Source organism: Chrysochloris asiatica, unplaced genomic scaffold (assembly GCF_000296735.1).
Source record: "Chrysochloris asiatica unplaced genomic scaffold, ChrAsi1.0 scaffold00312, whole genome shotgun sequence".
NCBI classification, from domain to species: domain Eukaryota; kingdom Metazoa; phylum Chordata; class Mammalia; order Afrosoricida; family Chrysochloridae; genus Chrysochloris; species Chrysochloris asiatica.
Window position 1 is genome coordinate 1,158,564 of NW_006408830.1, and position 21,760 is coordinate 1,180,323.

The 21,760-nt window shown below is 54.7% G+C and overlaps 3 protein-coding genes across 3 annotated transcripts; 1 reads left to right on the top strand and 2 right to left on the bottom strand.

The window, feature by feature from the left end:
- Positions 1-239: 239 nt before the first annotated feature.
- ICAM5 (intercellular adhesion molecule 5, telencephalin) lies at positions 240-6,855 on the top strand. The gene is made up of 11 exons (XM_006875081.1): positions 240-321; positions 1,231-1,500; positions 1,693-2,013; positions 2,446-2,733; positions 3,018-3,272; positions 3,383-3,631; positions 4,557-4,799; positions 4,889-5,167; positions 5,251-5,490; positions 5,961-6,227; positions 6,584-6,855. Exons 1-11 carry the CDS (start codon positions 240-242, stop codon positions 6,853-6,855), a joined length of 2,766 nt encoding a protein of 921 aa, XP_006875143.1.
- Positions 6,856-10,703: 3,848 nt separating this feature from the next.
- Positions 10,704-14,161, bottom strand: ZGLP1 (zinc finger, GATA-like protein 1). The gene is made up of 5 exons (XM_006875162.1): positions 14,028-14,161; positions 13,000-13,311; positions 11,395-11,480; positions 10,984-11,077; positions 10,704-10,833 (listed from the first exon to the last, which is right to left on the bottom strand). The coding sequence occupies exons 1-5, from the start codon at positions 14,159-14,161 to the stop codon at positions 10,704-10,706; spliced, it is 756 nt and encodes a 251-aa protein (XP_006875224.1).
- A 775-nt stretch (positions 14,162-14,936) lies between these two features.
- Positions 14,937-20,512, bottom strand: FDX1L (ferredoxin 1-like). Its single transcript, XM_006875083.1, has 5 exons — positions 20,368-20,512; positions 20,231-20,282; positions 19,928-20,034; positions 15,262-15,349; positions 14,937-15,093 (listed from the first exon to the last, which is right to left on the bottom strand). Exons 1-5 carry the CDS (start codon positions 20,510-20,512, stop codon positions 14,937-14,939), a joined length of 549 nt encoding a protein of 182 aa, XP_006875145.1.
- Between the last annotated feature and the right edge of the window lie 1,248 nt (positions 20,513-21,760).

The window sequence follows — 21,760 nt, forward strand, 5'->3', positions numbered from 1 at the left end:
GACCCCGGAGGTCGCTCGCTCCTGCCAGCTCGCCGTCACCAAGGCCCGGAGCCTGGCGCACGCTCACCCCCGCCCCACGCCGCCTCTGCTGCCGCCCCCTCCTTGGAAACCAAGTTACCAACGTTAAGCCAATCCCTGAGCGCAACTCTGCCTCCCCCACACCCCACCCGCCGCGCCGTCCTCTAGCCCGGCTCCTCGCTCGCGCTCCCCTCGCCTCCTGCGCTTCCCCCGCGGCGGCGATGCTAGGGCCCTGGCCAGGGCTGCGCCGGGCGCTACTCGGCCTCTGGGTTGCCCTGAGCCTGGGGCTCCTCGGCCTCTCAGGTAAGAGCTTGCCCCTACTGAGGGTGGACACGGCGAGGGCGGAGTTCTCGGACCTGAGAAGCGACCGCGTGCCCCTCCCGGCTCCGCCCTGCTCTTCGGCTCCCACGCTTCTGTCGCTAGTCTTCTCCTCCCTCCTCCCAATACACATCCGAGACCCGGCTTCCTGACTCCTCGCGTGCCCAGGTCTCTTTCTATCCTACCCTCTCGAGATCCTGAACGCTCTTCCTCACCCAGCCTTATGCCCTGAAGGCCCCGTGTCCCTTTAGTCCCTTCCCGGGGTACCACCTTAGACTGTGCTGGGCACCATGGTCCATAGGCGATGTTCCCTACCCGTGGTCCTCGAAGACCCGATCTTTCCAACTACCGTGACTCAGAGACGCTGTCCCCTCACCATCCGGAGCCCTGGCAACCAGGTCCCTTGGCTGTTCCTGATGTGCCTTGCACATGTCCAGTCCTGAACCCTATTTACATGTCCTTCATCAGGATTTGGGGTCCTCCCTTATCCTCGATTCAGCCAGCCTCCTCCCTCCTTTGCCCTCATCCAAACCTCAGTCTCCCTTTCTCCCCGCGAAGTGCCAGGACTCAAGAACCATTTCGTTTCCCTTCCCCTATCCGTGATCCTCTCCCCTAGTGTGCTGTGTGCGAAAGACCCCTGCCCTTCCCCCATTCTTTGCCACTGCTCTATCTGATCGTTGGAGACCAAGGCTTTCCACTCTTATGTCCCAGAGGCATCCTCGAGGTTGGAGCCTAGGAGCGCGCCTCCAAATCTGAGGTCTGGGCTGGACGCGGGACTCCTAAACACTGTCTTGACTAGCCTCTGTACGTTTCCCTGAGACCCCCAACTCAGTTAGGGGCGCTCAGATGCCGAAAAGTGGCTCCTCCAGGCTGAGTCCGTATTTCCCATCCCAGCGGTCGCGCAGGAACCCTTCTGGGCGGACCTGCAGCCCCGCGTGGCGCTCGTGGAGCGCGGGGGGTCGCTGTGGCTGAATTGCAGTACCAACTGCCCACGGCCGGAGCGTGGTGGCCTGGAGACCTCGCTGCGCCGGAACGGGACCCAGAGGGGTCTGCGCTGGCTGGCACGGCAGCTGGTGGACATCCGCGAACCGGAGACGCAGCCCGTCTGCTTCTTCCGCTGCGCGCGGCGCACATTGCAGGCGCGTGGGCTCATCCGCACCTTCCGTGAGTTCTCCACCGCCACGCTCGTACTCTACGTTCCTTCCCTTCCAGACTCCTCTTGAGACCCCAGGTCAGCGCCTTCAAACCCCACCCTCTGGTTCCAAGGCCCTTCCCTTCTGGCCCCCCACACATCTCGGGTTCACGCCTTGGGTAGCTAAGTCCGAGGCATTTTCAAGAGCCGCGGTTCCTCTGCAGAGCGACCGGATCGCGTAGAACTAGTGCCGTTGCCGCCCTGGCAGCCCGTGGACAAGAACTTCACCCTGAGCTGTAGAGTTCCTGGTGCGGGACCCCGTGGGAGCCTTACTCTGACGCTGCTGCGGGGCACCCAAGAGCTGATTCGCCGCAGTTTCGTGGGGGAGCCACCTCGCGCGCGGGGCGCGGTGCTCACGGCCACCGTGCTGGCACGGAGGGAAGACCACGAGGCCAATTTTTCCTGCCGCGCGGAGCTGGACTTGCGGCCGCATGGACTAGGATTGTTTGAAAACAGCTCGACCGCTAGACAGCTCCGGATATTCGGTGAGTGGGGTTGGGGAGGAGGACACCAAGTGGGGTCAGTCCAGTGGTGCTTGAGAAGTTTTTTTTTAAAAAAAGACCTGAATTCTAATCCTGTTTTCAACACGGCCAGCTGAAAGTGGTTTACCCCTCTGTGCCTCGAGGATTTTAGTACTTTCTCATTATATGGTTGTAAGAATTAAGTACGAGTGCATGGAAACGCCTAGAACATTGTTGTTGTCGAGTCAGTTCCGCGGGGTTCAAGCTCACCAGCTGCTCCTCCGAAACCCTATATAGTGTTGCCATGAGTTGGAACAGGTCGACGGCACTTAACTGCAACAATGTGCTAGGCGTTTCCAAGCACTTCTACTTAACCCCATAACCATATATTGAGTGCCTTATACACGAAAAGCTCAAATTGTGTTGCTCAACACCCCATACACACACCCTCCCCAGCCCTGTCTCCGGACCCTCCGCGCCTGGCCGCTCCCCGACTATTGGAGGTGGGCTCGGGAGAGCCGGTGAGTTGCACCCTCGATGGACTGTTTCCGGCATCTGAAGCCCAGGTCTACCTGGCGCTGGGCGACCTGACACTGAATCCCGAAGTCATGCGGGAGGGCGACACGCTCACGGCCACTGCTACAGCCACAGCGAGCACAGAGGAGGAGGGCACCAGGCAGTTGGTCTGCAGTGTGATCTTGGGAGGCGAAAGCCGGGAGACGCGAGAGAACGTGACTGTCTACAGTAAGGCGGGGAGGGGAGGGGGCGGAGCCTCCGCGACTCTGGGGCGGGGCTAGAGGAACGCGAAGGCGGGACGTCCATTGGAGTATAACCCAGCAGCCGTGGCCGGAAAGCCTGAAGGGGCGGGGCATGAGGGCGGAGCCTGAGTGTCCCCAGAGGTGGAGCGCGCTACTCTGTTTAGTCACTGAACTAAGAGGATTCTGGAATCTGAGGGTGGGCTTTGACCCGGGGGGTGGGGGAATGGGGCGTGGTCAGTGGACTCCCGGTCCACTGTGCCCGGTCCCCAGGCTTCCCGGCGCCCCTGCTTAACCTGAGCGAGCCCATAGCACCCGAGGGGACTATGGTGACGGTTACCTGCACAGCTGGGGCCCAAGCCCTGGTCACACTGGATGGAGTTCAAGCCATGGCCCCGGGGCAGCCCGCGCAGCTCCAGCTAAACGCTACGGAGAATGATGATAGGCGCGGCTTCTTTTGCGACGCCACTCTCGAGGTAGACCGGGAGACCTTGAGCAAGAACCGGAGCGCCGAGCTTCGCGTCCTATGTGAGTTGGTTTCTATCCCCTCACGTCCCAAGAACTGCCGAGTGCTTTGAGGTTTCATGGAGGCTAGGACTTTGCTTACATCTAGCTCGGCATTCGCATCCTGCCCTCAGATGCTCCCCGGCTGGACGATTCGGACTGCCCCAGGAGCTGGACGTGGCCAGAAGGCCCGGAGCAGACGCTGCATTGCGAGGCCCGTGGAAACCCAGCGCCTTCTGTGCACTGCGCGCGGCCAGACGGCGGGGCCGTGTTGGCGCTAGGCCTACTGGGTCCAGTTACTCGGGCCCTCGCCGGTACCTACCGCTGCACAGCAGCCAACGCCCAGGGCGAGGCAGTCAAGGACGTGACGCTGACGGTGGAGTGTGAGTGGGGATGCGCGGGTTGCGTTCACAGGGTCAGGGGGTAGCCGGATTACCTGGGAAGAGTAGGAACAAGCTTGATGGTTATGTGCCGTGGAGTCGGTTTCCGACTCATAGAGACCCTGTACAGGGTTTCCAAGGCTGTAAGTCTTTTCGGGAGCAGAAAGCCTCATCTTCCGCCCGCGGAACAGCTGGTAGTTTCGAACTGTTGCCCTTAAGGTTTGCAGCCTGATTCTTAACCACTACGCTACCAGAGCTCCTAGGAGCAAGCTTAGACTGTCTATGGTACTCTGAGTCCTGGTGTGGCGCTGTGGAATAAAACACTGGACCTCAAGGTCAGTTGGAACCACAAGGTCTGCGGTTCTCATTCCTCAGCCTATACAGGGTCGCTATGAGTCGGAACTGACTTGATGGCACTAAACAACAACAGAGGGCTCTGAGGTGAGCCTTTGAGCAGGATTTGCAGAAACGGGGCCGTTGGTTGTTGTGCTACTTTAACGTGGTTGGGGGAAATCTTTGAAAAGGACACAGGGGTCCTAGGTGTGTCCATAGGGATCTGGGGCAGGCCTTAGGCAAGCTTTGGACCACCCAGGATGGGTCCGGAGGGGGCTTTGTGGGAATCAGGATAAGCTGTCCCTCAAAGTTCACTAAACCCTGAGATGACCCCATGACTTCTGGTTGTCGTTGTTAATTGCCGCAGAGTAGGTTTCGACACATAGCAACGCTGTATAGGGTTTCCAAGGAGCGGCTGTTGACCTTGAACCGCCAACCTTGCAGTTCAAACCGACCTTGCAAGTCCAGCGACTCCCTAGTGCTCGGTATCCCTTTGCAAAGCACAGCCTGCCCCCACCTCCCTTCGATCAGGCCTAGGCACACCATGCCAGTCCAAAAAACCCTAAACGCAACAATGACCGTCCTCACCTCCTAGACCCACCGGCGCTGGACAGCGTGGGTTGCCCGGAACGCGTTACGTGGCTGGAAGGAGCAGAGGCCTCGTTAAGCTGCGTGGCGCATGGGGTCCCGCCGCCCACCGTGAGCTGTGTGCGCTCTGAGGAGGATGGAGTCCTCGAGGGGTTGCTGCACGTGGCCCGGAAGCACTCAGGCACCTACCGCTGCGAAGCCACCAATCCGAGGGGCTCTGCTGCCAAAAATGTGGCTGTTACGGTGGAATGTGAGTGGGGGCACCACTGGGCGAGACGGGGTCTTTAGGACCACCTGAGCCTGACTTCCTGCCCCTGTGTCACTGCTGACCTCCCCCAGATGCCCCCAGTTTCGAGGAGTTAAGCTGCCCCAGCAATTGGACATGGGTGGAAGGATCTGGGCAGCTGTTTCCTTGTGAGGTCGACGGAAAGCCAGAGCCAAACGTGGAGTGTGTCGGCTCCGCGGGCATCAGTGAGGGGCTGTTGCTACCGCTGGCATCCCCAGCCCCTACTCCCAGAGCCTCCAATATCCCTAGTGGTCTGACACCTGGCATCTACATCTGCAATGCCACCAACCAGCATGGCTCCGTGGTCAAGAGGGTCGCCGTGAGCGCGGAGTGTGAGCGGGGTCCAGACGGGAGGGGTTGTAGGGGTAGTCCAGAATCCGAACCTCTCCCTAAAGCCCTCATGGTTGCTTTACAGCCCCGCCGCAGATGGACGAGTCGACTTGCCCCAGTAACCAGACATGGCTGGAAGGGGCCGAGGCCGCCGCTCTTGCCTGTGCCTCCCGGGGTCGCCCCTCCCCACGGGTGCGCTGCTGGAGGGAGGGCACACCCCGATCTGAACTGCAGCGAGTGACCCGAAACGACGCGGGTACCTATCGCTGCGTGGCCACAAATGTGCATGGCACGGACGCCCGGACAATCACAGTGGGCGTGGAATGTGAGTGTGGGCAGCAGTGGATGGAGGGGACCAGACATTCTATAAGAGTGGCACGCAGTGGTGGGGAATCCCGAGGGAGTACAGAGGGCATCTCTCCCAGTTCCCTTCGGCGGGTGGGGGGCGGGGGGGGAGAGAGGCAAGGATTTCCAGTCTAAATCATGGGTAATAAAACTTCTAGGGAACTGGAATCCGGTTCTCCTAAATCTCGGCCAGAACACTGACGCGGGTCCCCATTTATCATTCTATGGAAAAGCGTCCCGGTTGGTGGGGATTCTCGTCCCGACAATAGTCGGGCTACATACAGCTGGTTTATTTGGGGTGGGGGGGGGGAGCTCTAGCGTAAGGCAGGATCCTCGATAGGCCCTCACCAAAGGGAGGTGGTCCCAGAGCAGTTGTGGTGGGCGGAAGAACGGTGTTTGGTTAGTTGCTGAGCTGGTGCTGAGCCTCCTTCCAGTCTCCTGTCTCCACAGACCAACCAGTGGTAGCTGAGCTGGCAGCCTCGCCCCCGGGAGGTGTGCGGCCTGGCGGAAACTTCACGCTGACGTGCCGCGCAGAGGCGTGGCCCCCAGCCCAGATCACTTGGCGCGCGCCCCCAGGTGCCCCCAATTTTGGCCTGTCGAGCAACAATAGCACGCTGAGTGTGGCCGGCGCCATGGGCAGCCACGGCGGAGAGTACGAGTGCGAAGCCACCAACGCGCACGGGCGCCACGCGCGGCGCATCACGGTGCGCGTGGCCGGTGAGTGGCAGCTGGTGGCAGGGAGGAGCCAGGGATCTGTAATGGGTGTGACCTGGGGCTTGGAGCATCGGATTTGGTACTAGACTCTTTGGAGCCCCACAGCTGAAACTCAAGTGGGCCCTGAGGTGGAGCTGTCGATTGCTGGCTGCAGTGGGGATTGGTGATGGGGGAGCAGACCCCAGGGCTTGACTGCAGTCTGGATGGACGTATTGGAGTGGGGTGAAGACTTGACCCGTTTCATTCTCCACTGAACGAAACGTGGGAAGAGGGATAGAGGACGACCCAGAGCCCAGAGTGTTCTTTTCTGTTGGCCTACAGCACAGGATGGTGAACTCCAACTAGATCTCTCCTCGCAGGTCCATGGCTGTGGGTGGCCATAGGTGGCGCGGCGGGGGGCGCAGTGCTGCTGGCCGCGGGGGCCGGTCTGGCCTTCTATGTGCAGTCCACCGCCTGCAAGAAGGGCGAGTATAACGTGCAAGAGGCCGAGAGCTCAGGCGAGGCCGTGTGCCTCAATGGCGCGGGCGGCGGGGCAGGCGGGGGCCCAGGCGCAGAAGGTGGACCAGAGACCGGCTCAGCCGAGTCGCCGGCGGGGGGCGAGATCTTCGCCATACAGCTGACAGCAGCGTGAGCCTGCGCCCCTCTCCCCGCAGGCACGGGGACGACCCCCCAGACGCACACGAGGGGGGGCTTATTTATTGTTCTATTTATTTACTCATTTATTTATTCAGCTGCAGGGGCGACACCCTTATTTTCTAACCCCCCAATAAAATTTTTATAACGGGCCCTTGATTTCTGCTTCTGTGCTATGATGTGGAACAAGTCAAGTGCTGTCCAGTCGGTTTGGACTCCCGGAGTTTCCAAGGCTGTAAATCTTTTCAGGAGTTGGAAGCCTCAGCGGCTTGTGGGCTCTAATCACCCCCCTTATAGTGAGCAGTCCAGTACATATTCTACAGAGCCAAGGTGCTCCCATGTGTAACAAGTCCAGGGTTCAAATCCTGATCCTGTGGGTTCTATAAGTGCCAGTGGAGCCATGGTGGTGCTCTGGGGGTTAGTCACAAGGTCAGCAGTTCAAACCCACCAGCTACTTTATGGGAGAAAGATGAGGCTGGCTGCTTCAGTAAAGACTTGTTATTGTTAAATACTGTTGAGTCGGTTCTGACCCATAGCGACCCTGAACAGAGTTTCCAAGGCTGTAAATCTTTATGGGAGCAGAAAGCCTCATCTTTCTCCCGTGGAGCTGCTGGTAGTTTCGAACTGCTGACCTTGCGGTTCATAGCCTGATTTGTAACCACTATGCTACCAGAGCTCCACTTAGATGCTCAGAAATCCTATACAGGGTAGCTAGGAATCGACTCAGTGGCAGTGAGTTTACTTTTGGTTTGGTTTTATTAAATGCCAGGCAAAGTCCAAACTGGCTTTCCTGGTGTGACCTAGAGCTTGCTGCATGCCCTCTTTGGTCTCCGTTTCCTGTTCTCATTGGATTCAGGGTAATGGGTGAGACTGAACTCCTTCCTCCTCCTCCCTGACCCTTCTCTCTCTTCCTCAGTGCTGCCTGCTGATCTGGCTAACTCTTGCAGTGGGGGCAAGGAGCTTCTCCCAGGTGTGGTTACTGGTCACTGGCAGTGCTGAGGCCACCTGGCCAGATTGGATGGAGTGGGAACTACCTTCCAGGGCTCTGAGGGCTAGCTGTTGACGGGCACACAAAGGAAGTAGCTGTGTCAGTCCTTGAGTGCCACCCTCAAGGCCTCCATCCTGTGTCCATCACTGTCCCAGTTTACCCAAGCTGTCTTTCCACTTGGGCCATCTTGATTCAGAACTCTCCTCACTGCACACCCCCATTCCCTTTACCCCCAACAGCATAAGGAGATGACAGCTGGGTTGTCTCTCCTTCCCCCCAGAGCTGCTTACTCCCTCAAGAGCAAGAACACAGAGCCCAGAAGAAGGAAGCTGGCCTGACAACTTTTGTTCCACTGGCTGCCCCTGGGGCCCATTCCTCCACTCAGAAGAGGACCCGAGCCAGTGCCGGGGCCGGGGCCGGGTACTGAAGGCAGTGAATGAAGCCCAGTGTGGTGTAGCCTCTCCCACCTGTACCCCTTAATCACATCTCCCCAGCCCCCTAGTCTCCTTGCTGTTCCTTGTTGTTGTTGTTATGTGCCGTGGAGTTGGTTCCAACTCATAGCGACCCTACACAGGGTTTCCGAGGCTATAAATCTTTACGGGAGCAGACCGCAGCCCGATTCGTAACCACTACGCTACCAGAGCTCTCTACACCCCACCAAGTCCTGTTGCCGCAGACCTTTGTAGTCTTTCTGCCAGGAGTCCTCTCACCTCAACCAGCCCCACAGTTGTCCTTCAGAGCTTCATACCACAAACCATCACTTCCCTCAGAAAGCCTTCCCGGATTGCTATGAGTGAAGTCGCCTTGCCAAACTATCACCTGACTCTCTTGTTTTCTGTAAAATGGATCACTACTTGAGAGTTCCATTCAACATATAACTGAATAGTTATTTTCTGTTGGCCTAGAGCATGAGCCCCAATATGGTATGGATCTTCGATCTATTCATGGCTGAGTGTCTCCACTGGGGTCTGGCATGTATTAGTTGCTCAATAAATGTTGAGCAAACCCAAACCAAACTTGTTGCCAGTCAAGTCAATTCTGACTCAGTCAAGCAACCCTACAGGCCAGAGGGGAAATGCCCCATTGGGCTTTCGCAGCTCTAAGGCTTTATGGGAGAAAATTACCACATCTTTCTCTCATGGAGCCACTGGTGGGTTGGAACACATAGACCCTGTAGATCTCCCGCTCCCTGTTCTGATTTCTCAGCCTCCAGCACTGGACTATGAGGATCTCAAAGGGTATTTGCTAGATGTACACAGCTGGTGTCAAATGACATACTGTCTTGGGCAGATCTCTGCAAAAGAGCCCATTAAAGTGTTAAAAAGTAAAGATGTCACTTTGAAGCCTAACGTGTACCTGACCCAACCCATGGACTTTTCAATTGCCTCATATGCATGGGAACACTGAACAATGAATAATACAGAATTGATGCATTTGAATTATGGTGTTGGCAAAGAATATTAAGTATGCCACGAACCATTCTAAGAATGAACAAATCTTAGGAGTACAGCTAGAATGCTCCTTAGAAGTGAGAAGGGCAAAAACTTCATCTCAATTTGGGCATGTTATTAGGAGGTACCAGTTTCTGGAGAAGGACATCATGCTTGATAAAGTAGAGGGGCAGTGAAAAAGAGGAAGACCCTCACTGAGATCTGTAAGAGTGGGCTTAGCCATGGCAACGACTGCAAGGATGGCACCGGTCCGGGTAGTATTTGGTGTTATTGTACATGGGGTCACCGCTATGAGCTGGAACCAACTTGACGGCACCGAACAACAAACAACAAGAAGGAGCCCAGGAAACATCTGAAGTCGAGACTGCAATGAGTTGAGAGTCAGGGACTGACACTGACTGGGTGGTCAAGGTAGGCTATTTTGAGAAAGGGACAGTGGGGCTGAGCTCCTACAAGTTATGACAAGGTTGTAGTCATGGGGTGATCTGGGAGAGGGTGTTCAGGACTGAGGGAGGAAACTGGACCCCAGACCTTCTCCTACAGCTTTTCCCACTTCTCTCAGGGTCTCTCTGGCTTCAGGTGGGGCTAGGGAAGGTCTGCAATGTGGGGGACAGTCCTGGGCATGTAGGGGGATGACAGAAGAATGACTAGCTTGTGTATGTCAGTTTTGTGTGTATGTGTCTGCCCTGTGTGTCTCTCTCACATGTGTGTGTCTTGTATTAGGCTCATAAGTCTGTCAGCACGTTTCTGTCCTGTGTCTATCAGCACATGTCTATTCCATAGGTGCCTATCAGCACACGTGTGTCTGTGTGTATTTGTCTGTTATCCTCTTGTGTGGGTCTGTCAGCGCATGTGTCTTTCTGCCTATGGTGGCTGTTTCCCCGGACGTGACTTGGTGGTGAATGTCGCCTGTAGAGCCTACTCGGTCTGTGTGTTACTGAATGTGCCTCTCAGAACCCCAATGACAACACATCTGCCCCCAGATCCCTGAGCTGAAGACGACGAAGGCACCTTAGCACAGGTAGGGTCCCCAAATCAAACTGCTCTCTCTCTGAGTAGCTCTCTCCTCTTTATTGTTCCAACTGGTGACATCCTGATCAGCGCTGCTGAGAACACCTCCTGAGATGGAGGTCAGCCCATGAGGGTTGGAGCAGGGGCTGAGGAAGGGGCCCACGGCTCCCTGGGATTTCTTCTCCCTGAGGGGCTCTGGGGCCTGTGGTCAGAATCTTCCACCTAGGACCCCCGGACAGGGGAGGAAGCCGCTCAGAGCTGTGCCCCCACCCACTTTTCCAGAAATAGTTCTCAGGGCCCAGAGGTTTTATCCCTGCCACTCCCAGAAAAGCCTTTCTGCCTATTCTCCATGTGGAGAAACCGAGGCAGGACTAGCTTGGCTGGGTGAGGAAAGGCTTACCCTTCCTGACCTGGGCCCTGATGGGAACCCAGGGACACCCCACATCTGCCACAGAGCCTCTTAGGCTGAACGCTTTTCCTGGGCACCAGCCAGCAGGTAGAACATCGGGTACCATATTTCTTATACCTGGGGGTGGGGTACAAGAAACCACCATTCAAGAAGCTATAGTGGAAGGCCAGAAACCACCCCCAGGAAGTGGTGGGTGTTTTTCTACCCTGCTACCCTATGCTGGCTCAGCACAGGCTGACCCGAACCTCCCTCCTCCATTTTGAGTACCTGATACCACAGGCATTGCAGAGCGGAGTCCCATCCTCAGCATCTCTCCAGAGTGGGGTCCTCTGAGTCCTACAGGAAGCACAGCGCCTGGGTCCTGAATGGGTAGAGGCCAAAGGGAGGGGGTCAGAAATCAAGAGTCTGGGTACAGGAAGTCAGTGTGGTGGGATGGTTTGGGGGATCTCTGTGGAGGCTCTGAGCCAGCCGTGGGGGTTGCTAGATTCAAAATTGAGGAAAAGCCAGGCAGGGAGACAGATGGCAAAGCCTGGCAGAGGAAGAAACTGGGGGTGGGGTGACTCAGCCTTGGGGGGGCTTGTAAACTCCTCTTAGATGATCTAAATAGGGAAGTGGGCTGGCAAAGCAAGGGGCAGGACAAAGACAGGAAGGGCAAAGCTCTCAAACTCCAGGACTCACCTGGAGACTCGCCGCCTCCCCGGTCAGCTTCAGGTGCCCTGGCAGGGCCAGCAAGGAGGCCCTGACTACGGTTGCTGCAGGCCAGGCTGCGGGCAGACAAGGTATCAGCATTGGGGGCTCACCGATTCACCCCAGAACAGTTTCCCAAAATTAAAATTGGAAGTCCTGGTGTGGCGCTGTGGGATGATGCACTGGACCACAAGGTCATTTGAACCGCAAGGTCAGCGGTTCAAATTCACCCAGTCACTCTTTGGAAGCCTTATACAAGATCGCTCTGAGTCAAAACAAACTTGATGGCACTTAACAACATCATCAAGGTATCAAGCAGCCCCTGAGGATGCGGCTGGTGCCTGAACGACCTCCCTTTGCCTTCTCATCAACCCCAGCTTCTGATTCCACTCATGTTATAGAACTGCTCTGTGCTGTTTTGTTGGCTGTAATCTTTACTGCAGCAAATCACTAGACCTTTCTTCTTCAGGGTTATGGGGTGGGCTCAAACCGCCCGTTTTAGGTCAGTAATTAAGTGCAAACTTTTTGCCCCACCCAGGGACCAACGTTTAGTGAAATAATAATTATTATTCAGTAAATAACATTGTTTTAAGAGGCATTAAATCTGTTGTCAGGAGGGACCAATCCGTGGAGAAGGACATCAAAAAAGAGGAAGACCCCTGATGAGATGCGGGTGACACCATGGCAGCCACAATGGGCTTAAATGTGACAATGGTTAAAAGGATGGCGAAGGACCGGGCAGTATTTCATTGTGTTGTACATAGGGTCACTATGAGTTGGAACCAACTCAATGGCACCTGATAACAACAAACCTGAGCCAATTTGCCAAGTTCAAATCCTAATTCTCTCACATCCTCCCTGTGGAAGCCTGGACAAGTTATTGCCACCTCTGTGCCCCAGTTTCTTCATCTGTAAAATGGGCTTCACAGGCTTTAAAGAGTTCATATACATAGATTGTCTGCTACATGTTACCTCTTATTGTTGCTGTCATTGATAAGTGGCAGCTGTGGTGCTGTAAGATAAGCACTGGCTACTAACCTCATGGTTTACAATATAAACCCACTAGCAGCTCCTTGGAAACTTTATACAGGGTCACTGTGAATCAGAACCGACTCAATGCATTTAACAACATTAGCCTGAAGAGGACTGATTGGTGGGGCAGTGGTTAAGCACTCAGCTGCTGAGAGGTCCTGAGTTCAAACACACCATCTGTGAGAGAAAGAAGTGGCAGTCTGCTCTTTTAAAGATTTATAGCCCTGGAAACACAACGGGGCAGTTCTACTCGGTCCTCTAGGGTGGTTGTCTGTCAGAACGGACTTGACGGGAAGCAGTAGCATCATTTCAGGACTAGGAACACTAACAGCAGCCTTTTGTAGGGTCGGGACCGTTCCATGAAGAGGAGGCAGGGCTGGCCTGGACGAGACTGATTCAGGAAGCAGCTCTAGAAACCCAGTCTGAGGTCTCACCCGCCCTGTTCTGAGGCTCAGCTTCTCCTTCCTAACAGGAGGCAGACTCCCGGGGCCAGCGATTAGAAACACCTGTCCAGGCACCCCCACCGATGGCATTACTCCCTGTAGAACCTGGGGGAGCCCCTACCTGTAGCTCGGTGTGATCTGAAGGCTGGAATCCGGCTTTATCTGAAATGTCAGGGTCACCCCCTCAAAGCCAGGGTCTACCTTCTCAGTGCCCCGCAGGGGGTTTGGCTGCTTCCTGGGCCTTCTTTGGGACAGGGCCGATGGGGCTGTGGAGATCTTGGGTGGCTCCAGGGTGCACTGCTGGCTGATGGGGGGTGGCATGTTCTTGGCATCCTTGGCCAGGGCCCCCAGAGCCATCGGTTCCCAGCAGGCTCTTCCAGCCTGGAGGAAGCGCAGGGCGGTGACTGAGGTCGGGCGCACAGTCGAGGTGGACCTGAGCACGAGGACAGAATGGTCACCTGCTGCCTTGGGTGAGCCCCAGGGGTCCAGCAGGTCCAGCTTCCAAGCTGTGCCTGACCCCTTGTCAGCTGTGAGCCCTTGAGCAGTTTTCCACCTTACCTGGGCCTCAGAACCCTAGAAGCCTACAGGCTGGCTAGGAGTCGGAATCGACTCAACGGCACTTTAACAACAACCCAGAAGACAAAATCGCAAACCCAGTGTGCCTACTGTGCACCAGGCACTCTTCTAAACCTCCCCATGGAGTACTTAATCCTCATAGCAGCAACTCAGAGAGGCAAAGAGCAGCCAGCTCTCATAGAGGACGGGACTGAGACGCGGGCAGGCCCACAGCTGCCAGGGGATGGTCAGCTCTCCAAGCCTAGATCCCTGCTAGCTGTTAGGGTTTTTAGTGTTATTGGTATTATTTGGTTACTCTCCACAATTCCTGGTGATCTCTGAGTGGTGCTTGTATGTGCCTGTGAGACACGACAGGGGTAAGGGCGTGTGTGCGTCTGTGTGTGTGTGTGTTGGTAAGGGGAGTTAGCATGACCTCTGACCCCCATATGACCCCAAGTAACCCTTCTGTAAATTCCAGTAACTAACACTGTGACCCCTGGGTAACCCCAGGACTACTACTGGGCCAGATGAAGGGGCTGGATGGGGGTGGGGGATTGAAGTGGGGGTTGGGGTAATGGGCCACTCCTCACGCACCTGTATCGGTATCCTGGGGTCATGGGCTCCCTCTTGGAGAGGGGCACAGGGGGCGGTTCCGGCTCCAAATGGGGAGGCGCCAACAGCTCTCGCAACAGCAGCATGGAGAAGTCTGCCGACGGCTGGGCCTCCATGGCGGCTGGTCCCGGCAGTTGTAGTCCCTAATGTTCCCTTCACCTCACCCCGCCTGCCCACTCAAGGAGCCCCACCTGGGAGGGGCGGGGCCGGGGCGGGGGGTTCTTGAGGCAGAAGATGCAAGGAGTTCCACCTGGGAGGGGTGGGGGTGGGGGGGTTCTTGAGGCAGAAGATGCAAGGAGCCCCACCTGAGTGAACGGGCCTGCACGGAGAGAGCGCTTCTGGTAGGGGGCGCTCAGCACCAACTTCCAAGCCTTACTGGGCCAACCACGCGTGGGTCCCCCTTCTGGCTCTTCTAGATCGCCTGAACCCCACCCTCCGGCCAAGGGATCCCTTCAAATCCCTCCGCGGCTGCAGGGGCGGGGCCTTGCCTTGCTGACCCACGTGGGCTCTTCTCGGCTGACTGGCCCTCTCTCTAGGAACCCTCCTCCAGACCTGGACCTCCCCTCCCGAGCCACCCCTATCATTGCCTGAGGAGGGAAGAGGCTGCCACCAAGGTCAAGCAGATCCTGAAGTCTATGAGACAGTTTTATTGTGGTTGCAAATGGCTTCCACCCACGACCACACCCCATTCTTTGTGGTTTTGGGGAATCACCCCAGTACAGGGTCTGGTCCCCCCAGAGCCTGGCCTCCCAGACTCTCTGAAGCAGAGGCTTTGGCCTCCGGCCCTTTCCGTCGACTTTAGGCCTGCCCTTGCTCAGTATTGGGCTCAGTGCGCCTCTTCCTCAGTCCTGGCCCTGAACCATAATGTCCAGCAATGAACTACTGCCTGTGTCAGTGGGGCTTGGGGATGTGGCCATCCACGTAGAAGTTCCTGGTGATCTTGGGCAAGGTGAATTCAGCCCCTTCCAACTCGGGGGTCAGCAGGATCTGGCAGCCCAGCCTGGAGTTCTCCTGGAGGAGGGGAGCCATGTCCAGCATGTCGTCTTCCCTGGGGGCAGTGAGGGCAGTGTTAACTGGGGGTGTGATGGCTGGTTGGGGAGGAAGGCAGCCAAGGGAGGCAGGCAGGGGAGAAGCTGGAAATGGGGACAGACTCCTGCTGTCCTCTGCAGACCTGGGACCCAGAGGCTCAGCCCAGGTACCTCCCAGTCCTACTCACCTCTCATCGGGTTGAGGCAGAAGGTCCAGGTGGTCGTCACTCACGTACACATGGCAGGTAGAGCACGCCAGGGAGGCTTCACAGGCCCCTGAGGTAGTGAATGAGGAGGCATTATTGGGGCAGGTAGCCATGTGGGAAGGTGCCTTCAGGAAAGATAGAAAGCAGTAAGCCTCCGACTTCCCTCCTGGGCCTGCGTACCTCCTGTGCACTCCTGGGGTGTCTGGGGTATCCCACTGCCCAAGGACTCCCCAGTAAGCTGAGGACCTGGCTGGATATGGGGAACCATTACTGCGCATAGTTGCTGGGAGGGGAAAAGTCAGGGGGATTCTGTTTAGACCTTGAGCCCTTGCCATGACCATGTCCCTCCCTGTTCAGTTTCCCTGATGCTCCTGAGGGAGGGGCTGGAACCCAGTGCAGTAGGCGACAGGCACACGGAATATGGACTACAACTCACAGAGCCCAAGCTTTTCTGTTTTTTTGTGAAACTCTGCCCTACTGAGGATCGCTAAGAAACTCCCAACCCTCTGGTCCTGGAGAACTGTGTTTGGGGATAATGTGTCTCCTGGCTTAAAACCCTTAAAGGATTTTTGCACTCAAGATAAAAATCCAAACTCCTCCCTATGGCTTCTGCTCATTCCACCCCACCAAGCTCATCCCTACCTCAGGGCCTTTGCACCTGTTGCTCCTTTGGCCTGGAATGCTCTTCTTGCCACTTACCCCACACATTATCCTTCTTGTCTCTGGGGATTTAACTGTCCTCCAATTATCATTCCAGTCTCCCACATTACTCCTTTTTCATTTTGGTACAGTATTTATCACACCTGAAGGAACCATCTTGCTCTTTGGGCTTACCATCTGTCTTAGTTAGTGCCACTGTAACAGAAATGCCCCAAGTGGATGGTTTTAACAACCAGAAGTTTATTCTTCTCCCAGTTTAGGAGCCTAGAAGTCCAAATTCAGAATGTGGTTCATGGGGAAGACTGTCTCTTTGTCGGCCCTGGGGAGAGGTGGTCCTTGTCTCCTTTGAGCATCTGTAGCCCTAGAATTCCTTGGTGATCTCCAGACACCTCCACATCAATCTTCCCCTGGATCTAGGAGCTCGCCAGCACAGGGACCCCAAGTCCAAAGGACACACTGTCCACTCCTGCCTCTTGTATCTTGATGGTAGTAGGCCTCTTTCTCTACTCAGGTCTCTCTCCTTTATCTCTTGTAAGATAAAAGGTGTTGCATAAATCGAATCAGGGCTTGCAGTGGGATTACAGGTGTTGATACTGTTATAAGGTTCTGTAGAGTCCCTTAATCCTCTTATTGGTTTATCACATCAAATCCCATCATAGGGGAATAGCTCTACCTCAAATGCCCAACCACTGAGAATGCTGGCCCAGTCAAACTGACACAAAACTTGAACTATCACACCTGCCTCGCTCGCTGTGTACCTCACAATGAGCCTGGACAGCTCGCAGTTCTCAAGAGCTATTTGCCCTAAGTGAAGAGGAGCATGCTCAGCCTTTCCTCCTCTCTTCTTCCCTTGTCCAAACATACCCTGCAATGAGGCGGAGCTAGAAGGACAGCCTCCAGACCCCAGACCTAGCAGCACCTTCCTGTTGCTGGCCTTCCAACATCAACACAAGGGCCCATCCTCCTGGTCTCCTGGGGACAAACTGTCTGGGCCCTGAAACTCCACACAGTACATGGGCATCTTTTCCACAGCTGTTTCCCAACTTGCCAGCATCCTCATCCCAGCACATCAAAATGATCCAACCAAATATAATCATTACATCTATTCACTGCATGCTAACCATGTGCAAGACATCTGTCTAATCCCCCCAGCAAGCACAGTGATATGGGAATGAAAAGATCCCATTATATAGGTGAGGAAACGCCTGGCAAAGCTAAGTAAGGGGCAAAATTTGAACACATGAATCTGCCACTAAAACCAACTCTGTTCTGGGCTGTCTGCCAAGGCTCTCAACTTCCCAGAGACGAGGAGCTAGTCTGACTCTAGAACAGAATTAGACTTGGCCTGCCCTGACCCCTCTTCCACACCCCCAGCTCTCTAATGATTTAATCAGGTTTCCAACACCTAACACACAAACTCTGTCCATTTCCTTCAGACCACTCTTCCCAGTGGCTCATGAAGGAATGTGTACTCATGGAATTATCATAGTATGGTCTCTATTAAGTTGAAATGTGTGAAAGATGCAGAGGCCTATCTGTCTTGTACACTGCCGTCTCCCTGGCTTCCAGCACAGTTGTTGTTTAGTGCCACTGAGTCAGTTCCAACCCACAGTGATCCTGTGTAGGGTTTCCAAGGAGCAGCTGGTGAGCTTGACCTGCCGACATTACAGTTTAAATGACCTTGCAGTCCAGCGCATTAACCCACAGCACAGTTGTTGCTGTTGTTAGGTACCATTGAGTCAGTACCGACTCATAGTGACCCTATGCACAGCAGAGCGAAACACTGCAAGAATCTGGGCCAACCTCACGATTGTTGCCACACTTGAGCCCACTGATGCTGCCACTTTGCCAATCCATCTCGCTGGGGGTCTTCCTCTTTTTCTCTGACCCTGCACCCTACCAAACATGATATTCTTCTCCAGCGACTCGTCCCTCCTGACAATATGTCCAAAGTATGAGAGATGAAGTCTGGCCACCCTGACCTCCAAGGAGCACTCTGGCTGCACTTTTTCCAAAATAGATCGGTTGGTTCTTTTGGCAACCCATGGCACTTTCAATATTCTCCTCCAACACCATAACTCAAAAGCATCAATTCTTCTACGGTCTTCCTTATTCAATGTCCAGCTTTCACTTGCATATGAGGTTATTGAAAACACCATGGCTTGAGTCAGGCGCACCTTAGTCCTCAAACTGACATCTTTGCTCTTCAACACTTTAAAAAGGGCTTGTGCAGCAGATTGGCCTAATGCAGTATGTTGTCTGATTTCTTGACTGCTGCTTCCTTGCGTGAGTGTTGCCACAGCACAATTGTTGTTGTTGTTATGTGCCGTGGAGTCGGAACCGACTCATAGCGACCCTGTACAGGGTTTCCAATAGGTGCTCAATATTCAGAGACGGGCAGGTCGGATTGTTAAAATGGGATAGATTTGAAGCTAGTTTTGTCACTTACTTAACTTTGGACCAGGTCTACCTAACCTGGGGCTCAGTTTCCTATTCTATAAAATGGGGTAACAACTTCCCTGATACATAGAGTTGTCATGATGATTGAACTGGTTATTGTATGTCAACATGCTTAAAAGTGGTATCTACTATTTATTATTTTCACAAGTAGATTTAGGTGCTGTGAAGTCAATTCTGACCCCATGGAACAGAGAACTGGCCCATAGGATTTCCATGGCTGTAATCTTTATAGGAACTGATCACAAGTTCATTCTCCTAGAGTCACTGGGTTAGAACTGATAACCTTTCAGTTTACCAAGTGCTTAACTGCTGGTTTAACGATGGTTATAGAGCTTGATGGCTAACACAAAGGCGGCCAGTTTGATCCCAGCAGCCGTTCTTCTGCTGTCTGCTTCTGGAGAGTACAGCCTTGGAAAACCTATGGGGCAGTTCCACTCTGTTGTACCGTGCACAGCAATGAATTTGTTTGTTTGTTTTTACATTGAAATGTCTGTTGTTAAGTGCCTCTGAGTCGATTCAGACTCACAGCGATCCCGAATAGGGTTTCCGAGGAGCAGCTGATGGGTCTGAACTGCCAACTTTGTGGTCCCGTGCTTATCCTACAGCACCACACCAAGACTCCATATTGAAATACCATGATTCAAAAAACACCAAAAGAACAAATCCACTGCCATCGAGTCGATTCCAACTCATAGAGACCCTGTAAAGGGTCTTCAACACTGTTAATCTTTGTGGGAGCAGACAACCTCATCCTTCTCCTGCAGAGCAGCTGGTGGGTTTGAACAACTGCCCCTGCAGTTAGCAAACCAACACCTAACCCACAGCACTACCAGAGCTCCTTAAACACTATGATAGGCAACAGGTAATTGGCAAATAGGAGTCTCTGCTTCTTGTCATGGAGATGACTAAAGAAGCAGCAAGTAAAATGGTATGTGCTATGGGAACAATAAAATATACTAATATGATAGTGATAGGGCACGGGAACTTTAGCTACGGAGGATGGGGTTGGCAAGATGACATTTACATTGAGACCTGGAGAATGAGGAACCAGATCTGGAACCTAAATCAGGCAGAGGGTGCAGCAAATGCAAAAGCCCAAGACTGGAATGAATTTGGCTGTTTGAGGAACAGCATCTAGGCTGATGTGGCTAGAACAAGAAGGAGGAAGAGAGAAGAAAACACAAGCTCTGGCAAAGCAATTTTGGTCTCTAGGAAATGCTCAATCATTAAGTGCTGAGTTAACGAAGCTTATGAACTGGGCTGGCGTTGATGCCAGGGTGTGGCGTTTGGATTTTGGTCCATGTTTAGTGGGAAATCACTGGAAGGTTAATCAGCGATAAGTCATAGCCCAATGTACTGCGGGTTCTTGAAATGAACAATTTCTGGGTCTCGCCAGACTGCAAAGTCGGTCTGACTACAAGGTCGGCGGTTCAAGCTCACCAGCCGCTCCTCGGAAACCCTCCACAGGGTCGCTATGGGTCGGAACTGACTCGACGACACTTAACAGTTCTCGGAGCCAGACTCGCACCTTCTAGATCCACTCCGTGGCGCTGGGCCAGGTGGAGAACATTGTCCCCGACTCTGCCACTCACTGGGATCCGTTGGCCCGAACGGTCCACGAACACCACGTTCACCCTGGAGACAGATAGGGCGTGAATGCCGATTTGGAGTATGGGCCCAGAGGCCAGTAGAATTTAGGGTTAGGGAGTAGGGATTGGGGCTTAATAGGAGATCATGGGGACGAAGAGGGACTCCGGAGATGAGACTGAGGGACACGATGGAGAATGGAGTAACCTCGCGGCAGGATTATGGGGTTTGTCCCCGCACTCACACATCCTCTGGCCGCTCCGGGCCGCCAGCCTTTTCTCCCGCAGGGCGCAAGCCTGAAAAACAGTTACAGGCGTGACTGCGCCGCGCCCTGCTGGTAACTGATGGGTTAACAACGCCCACCCGGAACACCCTGGGTACCTGTGGCCCAGAACTTCCTGGTTGTAGCAGATGTCGCTGCCTCTCCGGTTCCTGAACAGCCCCCGGGTCGGCTCCACCAAGCTCCCCGAGTAGCCCGCAGTAAGATTCCGGCATTCACGCCGACCCGGGCCACGGAGGCGGCCATGACAGGCGCCACGTGACCCACAGACTAGGCATGCGCATAGGAGGCGCGCGCAACAGGCCCGTAATAATTATAGTATAAGCGCCTGTGTTTTGTAATGTGTACATTCGAGTACCTGGAGTGCTAGTGAGGAAGGGCGCGTGCATGTCGGGCACGCGGTAATCTGCGGTCTGTCCCAGAATACCCGCCCATGCCCAGTTTGCTCCAATAACCAGTCAGCCTTGTTTTCTTTAAAACCATTTACTTACAAACTTTAATTCAGCAAAGGTCTGTGAGACTTGGGAGAGAGTATCCCTGGAGTGGAGGAAGGGAAAGGGAAGCTGGTGGGCCAGCTGGTCAGGGGCAAGGTGCAGGTCACCTCGGGCAGACAAGTCCTGCTGGGGGGCAGGAGCAAGCTTCTTTGCATGGAGTTAATAAGTTTGGGGCACAGGGCCAAAGGGAGGCCAGCTCCTGGCAATCTGGCCTGGGGGGATACAGAGGTGGTGTACCCCACTTGGAAGGGGTAAGGGCCTCAGTGAGCTGGACACAGTGCTGGCAACTCTGACAGAGAACAGGGGACTGGCTTTAGCTGGCAGCAAAAGCACGGCTCTGCACAGGCCTGGGTGCAAAAGGGTGGAGGGGTTTGCCAAGACCAAGGCTTTGGCCCCTTCTATCCCCAGGGTAGGGACCCTGGGTAAAGGGGAACCCAATCCCCAAGCCAGAGCTGTTTGGTCCTGAGCCAAGCCTCTGAGCTTGGTATCTGAGACTCTGACCGGGCAGGGCCTGGGGCCTGACTTTAAGGCATCAGAAGGAAAGGGGACTGTTGGCAGGGAGTTGGGGTGCAGAATAGACTAGACAAGCAAGAACCTTGCCTGCAACAGACTTGGAAAATAGAGACAAGGAAAAGTGGGGACCAGAGGCCCAGACATTCCAGGCCTTGAAGTAATCAGAGCTGGGATTATTATCTTGGATTGTTTGTTTTAAAACAAAACAAAACAAAAAAACACATTAAAAATTAGAAAAGGAAAACAAAAGTCAACGGTCAAAGTTAAAAAGGGAGGGAGGTGCAGTCTCTGATCTTCACAGGAGGTCAGGGGGACCTCCAAGGCACTCCAAAGGCCGAGACCCCGGAGCAATGAGGCAGGAGGAATCCCCGAGACAGGCAGGGGCTGAGGGCAGGCGTCGGCGGAGGGGAGAGGGCATGCTCGTGCCCTCTCTCTTAAGGCTGCAGGATTTCGGCGCCTGAAGCAGGCCAGAGGTAAAGAGTGGCCC

Excerpts from the sequence above, each read along its gene's own strand:
- ICAM5 (XM_006875081.1), top strand. The coding sequence starts at position 240 with ATGCTAGGGCCCTGGCCAGGGCTGCGCCGGGCGCTACTCGGCCTCTGG. Across the intron at positions 1,501-1,692 it reads TGGGCTCATCCGCACCTTCC|AGCGACCGGATCGCGTAGAA; the intron begins GTGAGTTCTCCA and ends GTTCCTCTGCAG. Across the intron at positions 5,491-5,960 it reads AATCACAGTGGGCGTGGAAT|ACCAACCAGTGGTAGCTGAG; the intron begins GTGAGTGTGGGC and ends CTGTCTCCACAG.
- ZGLP1 (XM_006875162.1), bottom strand. The coding sequence starts at position 14,161 with ATGGAGGCCCAGCCGTCGGCAGACTTCTCCATGCTGCTGTTGCGAGAG. Across the intron at positions 13,312-14,027 it reads ACCCCAGGATACCGATACAG|GTCCACCTCGACTGTGCGCC; the intron begins GTGCGTGAGGAG and ends CCTCGTGCTCAG. Across the intron at positions 10,834-10,983 it reads TGCAATGCCTGTGGTATCAG|GTATAAGAAATATGGTACCC; the intron begins GTACTCAAAATG and ends CCCCACCCCCAG.
- FDX1L (XM_006875083.1), bottom strand. The coding sequence starts at position 20,512 with ATGGCCGCCTCCGTGGCCCGGGTCGGCGTGAATGCCGGAATCTTACTG. Across the intron at positions 20,035-20,230 it reads CCGGAGCGGCCAGAGGATGT|GGTGAACGTGGTGTTCGTGG; the intron begins GTGAGTGCGGGG and ends ATCTGTCTCCAG. Across the intron at positions 15,350-19,927 it reads CCACGGAGTGGATCTAGAAG|GGGCCTGTGAAGCCTCCCTG; the intron begins GTGCGAGTCTGG and ends TCACTACCTCAG.